This window comes from Delphinapterus leucas, chromosome 15 (genome assembly GCF_059928025.1).
Source record: "Delphinapterus leucas isolate spDelLeu-1000000601 "Yukka" chromosome 15, BTC_Dleu_Yukka2, whole genome shotgun sequence".
Lineage (NCBI taxonomy): Eukaryota > Metazoa > Chordata > Mammalia > Artiodactyla > Monodontidae > Delphinapterus > Delphinapterus leucas.
The window spans coordinates 62014759-62025339 of record NC_143143.1 but is presented as its reverse complement, the minus strand read 5'-3'; the positions used below and the strand labels follow the sequence as shown (position 1 = coordinate 62025339).

The window sequence follows — 10581 nt, the reverse complement described above, 5'->3', positions numbered from 1 at the left end:
TTCCGAGTCTCTGAGCCCGCGGCTGGGGGCTCTCTCCGCCCCCGCCCCGCCCGCGCCTGACGGTGCCAGGGTGGGGGGAGCGCCCCCCCCCCACCTCCGGAGGTGGAGGCCCCTCGCGGCCCCAACAAGCTGCCGTTGTCCCGCGGGCCCCGGGCCCGGCACACTGGGGCTTTGTCCAGCCCCCCGCCGCGACCCACGGGTGGGGGGGCGGCCCACATGACCAAGGGGGTAGGAGGAGCCTGCAGCGGCGGTGGCGGCGGCGGCGGCGGCGGCGGCGGCGGCTCCAGCATTTCCCTCCCTGGCCGGGGGTCGGCGGGCGGTGGCGGCGGCAGCGGCGGCGGCGGCAGCTGGGCAGGGCTGGGCCGAGCTGCGGACGCCAGGCCCCCCGATCCCCGCCAGGCTGCGGACACCAGGCCCCCCGATCCCCGCCAGGCTGCAGGCGCCGGGCCCGGGCCGTCAGGGCAGCTGTGACCCTTGCGCTCAGCGGGTGGCGAGCTGGGGGTGCGCCCGGATCCCCGCCCCCGGGATCATGGGGAATGGCATGACCAAGGTAGGGGGCCGGGATGGCGCAGCCCGCACCTGGCCGGCCCCAGCGCCGGCCGGGCGCCCGCCTCTGACCTTCTGGCTCTGGCGGTCTGTCTGTCTATTTCTCTGTCTCCCTGGGACCCTGAGATCGTACGTCTCTGTCTGTCTCTCTGGGGCGGTATCTCTCTCTGCCTCTGCCTCTCTGTGTCTCTGTCTCTGACAGTTTCTGTGACTCTGTATTTCTTGCTGTGTCTTTCTGTGGCACTCTTGTCACCCCCAGACGATCTCTTCCTGAGTCCCTTTCTCTGTCTCCATGTGTCTCTGTCTCCCTGGACTCTCTCTAATGCTGTTTCTCTATCCTTCCCCATCCCCCACCCCAAGGCACGACCCCCATCTGTCCCTGCCTTCCCACCTCCTCAGAATTCCCCACCACCCACCTTAGCAAGTCCACCTCTCCCTTTGCCACCCCCCTGTGCTCCTCCCACCCTCTTTCCCTAGGTCTTTGTGCCCCTCTTTCCTCTTTCCTCTCCCCCTACCCAGGCTGGCCTCCCTTGATGCCCCCCTGCTGCCCTCCCCAGACATCACTCATAGAGCATCCAGGCCCACAAGACGGGGGTGATCGCTCCCTGAGTCCTGAGGGCCAGACGCCCTTCATGGGACTGAGAGGGGCTGCATGCACCCCTACCCGGCTGACCCCGGCCTGTCTCTCCTGTAGGTACTTCCTGGACTCTACCTCGGAAACTTCATTGGTGAGCACCGCCCACTCTGTCCCAAGGCCATGGCACTGTGTCCCAGGCCTGTGTCCACCATTCATGCTCCGGCCCACGCACCCTGGACACGCTCAGGAATGGGGCCGGGGGCAGGGAAGCGATGCCAGGCTGGGAGGAGGAAAGAACTCATGAAGACTAAGGGGGACGTGGGTGGAGGAGCGTCCCCAGTACAGAGGGCTCAGAACACTGGACACTGGGCAAGGCTGCACCTGCTCTGAGCCTCAGCCTCTCCCACAGCACAAGGCCCACCCCCGCCTCTAAGGATTTTGCCAGCCCTGAGGTTCTGGGTTGAGGTCTGTTTGGAGGTGTTGCTTCTAGCTGGGAAGCTGGGAAGGCTTCCTGGCACAACCTCCTCCTCAGAGGAGAGGTCTCTAGAGACTGGACGCTACATCAGAAACGTCACCGGTGAGCACTGCCCGCTCCATCCCAAGGCCACAGCACTCCGCCTGTCCCAGGCCTGGGCTAAGAGAAAGGCTGGTCCGGAGCTTGGGAGACCCAAGGCAGGAAAAGTCACTTCCATCTGTGGAGTCAGAGAAAGCTTTAGGGAGGGAGGGGCATCTGCACTGGGGCAGAGCTTTCCCCATCCACTCCTGTCTCACTCTGGGCTTAGGGGCCCCACTTTCCTAAACCCTGGTGCCTTCCTCCCGGGAGCTCCCTCAGCAGCTCACACCACACCGACTTCTGAATATTTATGGTAAGTAAGGTCTGAATCCCCTTTAAGTGTGTAGGCCCATGAGGGCAGGAGCCATGAAATTGACCCCACAATGCCATGCCCAGCCAAGGCTGCACATGGTAAACACTCAGTAAATGTGGTGAATGAGAAAGTGGGCATGTGGAGATCGAGTGTTATTTACTTCGATTATAAAAGGTCTGCATGCACTGGAAATCCAGCCCCTAGAGATGGCTACTGATAGCTGTGGGAGGTATATCCCTGGGTTGTTTTCATGTATCTTTGTACATATAGATATAATATTTAAAACAAAAATGGAGGCCTATTCTGCTTGCTGTTCTGTAACCTGTGTTTCCCATTTAATAATATATTGTGGGCTTCCTTGCACATCAGCACACAGAGATCTTGTTAGTGGCTGCACAGTATTCAAGTATGAATATACCATTATTTATCCAGTCCCCTTGTGGTTTGTTCCTTTTTTTTTTTTTTTTTTTTGGCTGCATTGGGTCTTCGTTGCTACACGCAGGCTTTTCTCTAGTTGCGGCGAGCGGGAGCCACTCTTCATTGTGGTGCGCAGGCTTCTCATGGCCGTGGCTCCTCTTGTTGTGGAGCACGGGCTCTAGGCGCACAGGCTTCAGTAGTTGTAGCATGCGAGCTCAGTAGTTGTGGCTCGCAGGCTCTAGAGCGCAGCCTCAGTAGTTGTGGCACACGGGCTTAATTGCTCCATGGCATGCGGAATCTTCCCGGACTAGGGCTCGAACCCGTGTCCCCTGCATTGGCAGGCGGATCCTTAACCACTGCACCACCAGGGAAGCCCAGTTCCCGTTTTTAACTGTTTCTGATGTGTTGACAGTCATAAGCAGCAGTGCAGAGAACCATCTTCTACACACAGCTTTCTGTGTGAGTTAACCCTTCTGTAGTCAAGATTCCTAGAAGAATGGCCTGGTGAAGGATATGCCACAGAAGGGTGTTTGCAATGGAAAGAACAGCAGGGGCAAGGCTGGGGAGGTGCTGGGCTGTTACCTGTGGGTGCCCCAGTGGAGAGACTGAAGCTTAGGGGTGTGACAGGACCTGTCATGCTGGGAGCAAGAGGTGGTGAAGGAGCAGGGAGCCGGCAGAGGGTGGGCCAAGGTGGAGAGGGCGGGCTGAGCAGGAGAGTGGGGCAGTGAGCTCCCGCCTCACTTGGCCATCGGAATATATAGGTCACACCTGCCAGATTGGCTCAAGCATCCTTGTTTCTTTCAGACGCCAAAGACACGGATCAGCTAGGCCGGAATAAGATCACACACATCATCTCCATCCACGAGTCACCCCAGCCTCTGCTGCAGGTAAGCCTTACCCGCATCCCAGAGCTGCACATGGGTGGGAAGGGGGGTTTCAGACCCCCACAGCACCCATTTATCAAGTACCTACAACGTGCCAGATCCTCTACTGGCACACAGGCCTTCCTGACCCATATGCTAACTCATTTGCTTAAAAACTGGCCTGTTTTACATTAGCATCCCTATTTGCTCCCTCTTTGGCAGCTGAGGACCAGAGAGGTAAAGTAACCTGCCTGAGGTCACACATCCAGGAAGCTAAGGAGCTGGAATTTGAACACAGGCCATCTGGCTCCAGAGGCCTCACACTAAACCTTAAAAAGTCTCCCACAGGGGCTTCCCGTTGTCCAACTGAATAGATGACTCCACATAGATGTTTCTGGGCTCTGTGTCTCGCTTGTGACCTGGGGCTATGATTTCACCTGTCTGGGCCCCTGATCCCTCAGCCCTATCTGCCCCCAGGGGACTGTGATATGGTAAAGATGCTTTGCACACTGTACAGCACGGCCCCCACGGGGAGGGTTGGAGCTGGTATTACCGAATCCTGGAAAAGACGGGGTGAGGGTGTTATGACCTAGAGTAGGGAAGTAGGAAATCCAGACCACATGTGCTGGAGTCAGGAGCTCTGAGTTCACATATTCACCACATTCTGTCTGTAACCTTGGGCACAGGACTTCACTTCTCTAGACCTCAGTTGCCTGATCCGTAAAAGGGGAATTTTATAACAGTACCTACCTCACTGGGTTGTTGAGAGCCACAAAATAGGCGCTCAACAAATTATAGCTGACATAATAACAAACTTAATCATATTCTCAATCGATAAACAGAGCCCTTTCCTCTTTATCTGTTAGAGTCTGGCTCACCCATCGACGGGAGAGAACTGTGGGTGGGAAGGGACTCTGGAGATCTGAGATCCAGACCGGGTTCTGTCACAGCTTTGCTGTGTGCCCTTGAGCAGGGTCCTCGCCCTCTCTGGGCCTTAGTTTCCCCTTGTGTTGGATTTGATGGTCTCTAAGAGCTACCTCCAATAATCTGTGGTTCTCAGTGTCACAGAGACACTAGAAGAAATTTCCAGGTCAATGGAGTCTGATTTTGCTTTATAGAGCAGGCTTGTTTTGGAGTATTTGGAGTATGCAAGTCACTAGAGTGCCTGGGGAAGGTTGTCTAGGCATGACTATATTTACTAATGAAATGACTACTGGCAAAATGAGTCCCTGCTCCGGCAGCCCTGCCCTCTTCTCCCTCCCCATCCATCAGTGAATTTACCAGTCAGGGTTTGATAATGCCCTGCAAATCCAAGGCCAAATGTGTTGCAAAGCGAATTTGCGAACCTTGCAAAAGATGCAGGCTCGTGTGACCTTGGGGAGAGTGAGTTACAGAGAAGGGCTGGAATCTCACACAAAGCCACTAACAGATGAGGACCTAGCCAGGCGGTCACTTAGTCACTGGCTGGAGGTGCGCCAGTCCCTTGAAAAGAGCCATTTGAATATCAAAGGACTGAGAGAGTTCCCTGAGAAAAGTGATTCTTGGAATGTGGGCAGGACTCGTCTTTAAGATCTTGTGTGAAGGTTAGGCGTGGAGTGAAAGATGTGGTAGCAAGTTTGTTGGAGAAATTCCTGACAATTCATTCCTTGATTATTTTAATAATTAGCACAGAGTTTTATAACCACAATTCATAAACTAAAACTAATCTTCATATTTCTTGTTTCTTTTCAAGAGAATAAAATCTGCTTTGCCCTTCTTACTGTGTAATTTTGTAATCCTTTTATGGAGGGGAGTCAAGTTAAGTGGCCCTTTCCCAGCTATTAAATAAAAGGTCCCTGAATCCTTTTTGGCAAGTCTTTGTGCCCAAGTCAGCTATGGGGTTAGGATACCATCTTCTCAGAAGGTTCTGGAACCACAGATGGTCAGACCTGGGAGGCCCTCAGAGGAGGTGTCTACCCTCTTTGGACAGAGACAATAACAGTGGCCCAGAGAGGGGCAGGAACTGGCCTAAGGTTGAGAGGTGCTTGGGAGGCCCAGGCTGGGGTTGGGGTGCAGGCTGCCCATGTGTGTTTTGTACTTGCAGGACATAACCTACCTTCGCATCTCAGTGGCCGACGCCCCTGAGGTACCCATGTAAGTTCCTCTGGATGGGCTGACAGATGGACAGACAGCTGCTTCATGTGGTGGGAAGAGGGAGGGTGGGAGGTGGTCTGAGGGAGGACAGAGAGGACTCAGGCCACAAAGCTGTCCTGGAGACCCCAGCACAGGTGTTCTCCCAGACCACCTGGACTCTGTCTCAGCCACACCCTTGCCTATGCCGCTGGCCAAGCCCTAACCTCCCAGAGCTCAGTCTCTTTGGCTATGAAATGGAGAAAACACCCTGTCCCTCAGGCTCAGACGCCCCAGTGGATTTGAAAGGGTCAGGCTCAGCCTGTTCCTGGCCTTGGAGTTAAGGCATCTGGGTTCAGGCCAGGCTCTGCCATTTACTTGCTGTTTGACCTTGGACAAATCACTTCCCCTCTCTGAGAGAGAAAATGGGTGTGTGAGGGGTTGGGGCCATCAGCACCAAGGAGGCTGTCAAAGATCAGATAGCACAGGTTGAAGATCTAGGACAGGGCCTGGCGTGTAATGAGGGCTCAGAAAGCAGGATTTTGGTTTATGTTATTAGCAGTAGTACACCCCAGCCTGGGAGGGACCCAGACAGACACTCCTGCCCCTTGGGACTCTTGCTCCCAACCCTGTTGTTGACCATTATTGTCCCCAGGTGCTCTGTTTGCAGACCCCAGAGGGGTGGGACTCCTCGCACCTATTTCCTTGAAAGGTCAAGATAAACCCTCCATGAAAATAGGATCCACAGGACCCATTGAAGAGGTGCTCCTGCCTCTGTGGTGGGATTTGCCATCATTGGCCTCTCTCACCTCCTGAAACGCCACCATTATTGCTTCACACACACCTCCACCAGTACTATAGTATCAGCCCCTAGTCACTGCACGTGCTGGCTGACCTGAGGATCCAGGGCTCTGTTTCTTGCCATCCCAGAAATGGGGAGGGGGACAACTCCTAGGAGACCTGTCCCCCCCGCCCAGTGCTCTGTACCTTATTGCTTTCTTCTCTAGCAAAAAGCACTTCAAAGAATGTATCAACTTCATCCACTGTTGCCGCCTCAATGGGGGAAACTGCCTTGTGCACTGGTGAGTTAAGAGGGGAGTGGGGGGAGGGGAAGTGAGTGGCCTTCCTCCATCCTGAACATGCCCTCATCCTGTGGGGAATGCAGAGCCTGCGATGGATCTTCTCCAGCCTGTCACAATGCCTGACAGTCCACCATTCGTCTGACAGGCTGATGGAGGACTCAGATCAAGGCTCTGTCTCTTACCAGCTGTATGGCCATGGCCAGATAGCTATTTCTCCCTGAGACTCAACTTTCTCATCTGTAAAATGGGAAAAAAGAATGTTGACCTGGCGAGCTATTGGGAGGAATAGGTGAGGTCAGGCAGGTAGCCCAGCATCCTTCAGTAGTTCCAGCTCCTTCTCCTCCCCTCTAGCCTTTGAGGCAGTAGTACAGGGCAGTGAGGAGCCCCAGGCTGGGAGTCCCAGGCAGGGCCCCTGGCCCTGTTGATTTCATTCATTCCATAACTTCTCACTACGCCTGGCTCAGGGTAGCTCTGCCTGAGCCCCAGCCATAGGGACGGCTCCTCCAGCCTGCCTCTCCCCTTCTCTTCCTCCTTTCCTTGCTCCAGCTGTGCTGGCCATCTCCCCATTCTTCAAGTCCACCAGGATCCCACCCACATGGTCTTTGTACACTGCCCAGAACATTCTTGACAATCCTTACCCGTCTTTCAGGGTTCAGCTTGATGTCACTTCCTTGCGAACCCCTTCCCTAATCCTCTGCATCCCTTCCACTAGATTAATACCTCTTCTTACACAATCTCCTAGCCGCTGGACGCATCTTTGAAGCAGTTACCACCACCTGAAATTGTTTCCCTTGTTAGTGTCCGTCTCTCCCAGCCATACTGTAAGCCCCAGGATGGCAGAGACCATGTCTGTTTTATTTGCCACTATATCCCCAGTACCTGAAAAATCACAGATCAGGAAACGTGTACTGAACGATTGAGTGAAGTGATGTTTCACTCAGGCCTTTGATGTGGGTGAATGCCAGGCAGAGGGAACAGCATAGACAAAGGCCTGATGTGGGAAGACAGGTCCTGGCAGGTTCCTTGTGGTTGGAGCTCAGGAGGCAAGGGTGGGAGAGCTGAAGTGGGGATGGGGTGCCTGGAGGACACGGAGGAGCTTGGGCCTTACCTGAAGCCTTGGGGTGGGATGTCCCAGCTTTGCAGGCATCTCCCGAAGCACCACCATCGTGACGGCATATGTGATGACTGTGACAGGACTGAGCTGGCGGGACGTGCTTGAAGCCATCAAGGCCACGCGGCCCATCGCCAACCCCAACCCAGGCTTTAGGCAGCAGCTTGAAGAGTTTGGCTGGGGCAGTTCCCTGAAGGTAGGGGCAGGGGCAGGGGTGGGAAACTCTTCTTACTTGAGCTGAGCACTGATTGGAAAGAATTTAGCCTGTGCTTCAGACCTGGCAGAAGATTTTTCTGGGGTCTTGAACTCGTGGCTCTTGAGCTAACCTAGCCCCTAGGTTGGACGGCCAGGTGTTTTCTTTTCCTTTTTAACTTAGGATTTGAATACCCGTGGGCCTGATTATGGACCCTTCAATCTGGCTAGGTTCCAGCATTGCCTGCTCTGCCTACCTGGAGCCTGAAGGCATTTGAACATTTGACTCCTCTGGGGAGACATGTCCAGTCCTTATTCCACCCCTGGGTCCTTGATGAGGCCAAAGCAGTTCCTTCTCTTATGCCCACTGGGCAGATGGCACATGGAGACGTCGAGGACTGAGCCGCGCCCTCCCCCACCCGCAAACAAGAGATGAGAGAGAGAAGCAGTCAGTGCAGGAAGGCAGGCTGCTGCCCAGAGACTTGTCTGCAAGGCTGCACTAGGAAAGAGGCAGGCAGGGAAGGGGGCCTGCTGGAGTAGAGTTGTTGGGCAGTGTGGGGAGGGGTTAATGTGGCCCCCACTGTGCAGGTGGGGGGCTCACTTTAGTAGGTCTGGAAGATGGAGTGTCAAAGGGGAAGGGGATTCAGGGAGAGGGGAGGGACTCGGAGGGAGAGGGGCTCAGTTAGGGGGATGGGGACGCAGAAGGGACGCTAAGAGGATGGTCAGGACGGGAGGGGCTTAGCGAGGTGTGGGAAGCTCGAAGAAGAGCGGAAGCTCTGAGGATTGGGGAGGGGACCGAGCCGGCGGACCGGCACCGACCCCGACTCCACCCCACCCCAGCTTCGCCGGCAGCTGGAGGAGCGCTTCGGGGAGAGCCCTTTCCGCGACGAGGAGGAGGTGCGCGCGCTGCTGCCGATGTGCGCGCGCTGCCGGCAGGGCTCTGCGAGCGCGGCCTCTTCCCCCGCGCCCAGCTCCTCGGCCTCGGAAGGGACCTTGCAGCGCCTGGTGCCGCGGTCGCCCCGGGAAGCCCACCGGCAGCTGCCGCTGCTGGCGCGCGTCAAGCAGACTTTCTCTTGCCTCCCGCGGTGTCTGTCCCGCAAAGGCAGCAAGTGAGGATCCTGCCCCGCCGTGGCGCCCCTCGGCCTCTCGACCGGTCCCCTTCGGGCATTGTCTGCGCCTCCCACGGCCTTCAGGACGGGCCCAGAGCCTGTGGGAGCCCCGCGGCGGCCTGATCCCCGCCCCTGCCCCTCTTCGCGCCTTGCTTGTCTGCGTCCGCGGTCAGTGTGTCCTCCATCTGTGTGTGTGGCTCTGTGTCTGGGCCGGCCTGCTGCAGCTACCTGGTGCCTTAGTTCTTGGGCTGGAGGAGGGTGCCCCCGGCCCCCCCTCCCATTAAAGGCGGTGGGAGTGGGAATGGGTGGGTGGGGTAGTTGGATGGGCCTGGAGGATATTAAAGAGACACAGAAGCTGCCTGTCTGATCGCCTCCCAGTCGTTCCTTCATTGAGCAAAGGCAGGGCTGCAGGACTCTGCCAGGGGCTGGAGCCTGCCGGAAAAAAGAATGGGAGGGGGTTTGCATCCCCTAGGGCCTGAGGAGCCTGCCACCCTCCGTGAACTGCAGTCTGCAGGGCTGAGTTCCACTTCCCTGACCCTCACCCCTATCTCTCCCTGGAGCCCTGGTCTCCTGAAAAGGCCACCAGCTCCTCCTCTCTGAACCCCTTTCCCCCTGGCTGAGCTCCTGTCCTCCCTGAGCACTGCCCCGCCCCCGCCTCCTCCCCAGCTCCTTTCCTTTCCCTATCCACAAATCTTAGCTAGTAAAGGTATAGTAGTAGTACCTGCCTCGTGCCTGACTTTTTACTTGAATGAGTTCACTTACTCCTCAGGGAGGAAACTGAGGCTCAGAGTGGTCAGGCAGCTTGCCCAAGGACACACAGCTAGAGTAGGGGAGGCTGGGTTTGAAGCTAGACACTCTGTGTCCCATGATGGTTGTTAAGAAGCAGCTCCTTCTGGTCTTGAAGGTTATTGGCAAGGAGGATCCACCCCCAGCTAGTGGGAATGGCCCTCCCCACCTAGAGTTTAAAGGCCAGGGGAGCCACTGTGGAGGGAGGGTCTCAGGGCAGCCCATAAAGCAGCAAACTGACTCTGAGGATGAACAGGGGTCACCCGAGCTGATTTTTCCTAAACTAAAATTAACTTAGAGTTAAGAGAGATCCGAAATCTCTGTAATCTAATAAACACCTGTATGGGGGTTCTTATTATGCACCAAGCACTGTGTCCAGGGCTGTGGGGGAGGCCCAGATTCCAGTATTGGGGGTGGGAGGATGGATGAAATAACCTTCAGCGGCTACCCAACCTCCTCCTCTGTATTCATGCAACATGAGTTCATTGAGTACCTACTGTGGGAAAGTAGGTAGATTCTGGTGGGAAAGACACTAGATAAACATTCTGGTGGGAAAGACACTAGATAAACAGATAAACAAAAGAAAAAATATGTCCGGGGGACTTCCCTGGTGGCGCAGTAGTTAAGACTCTGTGCTCCCAGTGCAAGGGGCCCGGGTTCCATCCCTGGTCGGGGAACTAGATCCCACATGCATGCCGCAACTAAGAGTTCTAATGCCTCAACTAAGGAGCCAGGCTGCCGCAACTAAGACCCAGTGAAACCAAATAAATAAATATTTTTTTTAAAAATGGGGGACTTCCCTGGTGGCACAGTGGTTAAGAATCCACCTGCCAGTGGACACGGGTTTGATCCCTGGTCTGGGAAGATCCCACATGCCGCGGAGCAGCTAAGCCGCACGCCAAAACTACTGAAGCCCCCGCGCA

At 55.8% G+C, this 10581-nt stretch overlaps 1 protein-coding gene across 2 annotated transcripts; it reads left to right on the top strand.

Annotated features, from left to right (window-relative positions):
* Nucleotides 1-216: 216 nt before the first annotated feature.
* DUSP15 (dual specificity phosphatase 15) lies at nucleotides 217-9164 on the top strand. 2 transcript variants are annotated; one of them, XM_089896674.1, is made up of 8 exons: nucleotides 217-380; nucleotides 414-467; nucleotides 1240-1274; nucleotides 3211-3293; nucleotides 5353-5402; nucleotides 6386-6460; nucleotides 7596-7767; nucleotides 8604-9164. In XM_089896674.1, exons 1-8 carry the CDS (start codon nucleotides 217-219, stop codon nucleotides 8874-8876), a joined length of 906 nt encoding a protein of 301 aa, XP_089752800.1. In that variant the 3' UTR covers nucleotides 8877-9164. The 2 variants fall into 2 exon arrangements, with proteins under 2 accessions (XP_089752800.1, XP_022448443.1); XM_022592735.3 differs by lacking the exon at nucleotides 217-380 and having other exon boundaries at nucleotides 458-550; nucleotides 1241-1274.
* The last annotated feature ends 1417 nt before the right edge of the window (nucleotides 9165-10581 follow it).

Bases quoted from the DNA above. Each gene is read 5' to 3' on its own strand.
- DUSP15 (XM_089896674.1), top strand. From the start codon at position 217: ATGACCAAGGGGGTAGGAGGAGCCTGCAGCGGCGGTGGCGGCGGCGGC. The intron at 3,294-5,352 runs GTAAGCCTTACC...TTGTACTTGCAG, and splicing joins CACCCCAGCCTCTGCTGCAG to GACATAACCTACCTTCGCAT. The intron at 5,403-6,385 runs GTAAGTTCCTCT...TTTCTTCTCTAG, and splicing joins GACGCCCCTGAGGTACCCAT to CAAAAAGCACTTCAAAGAAT.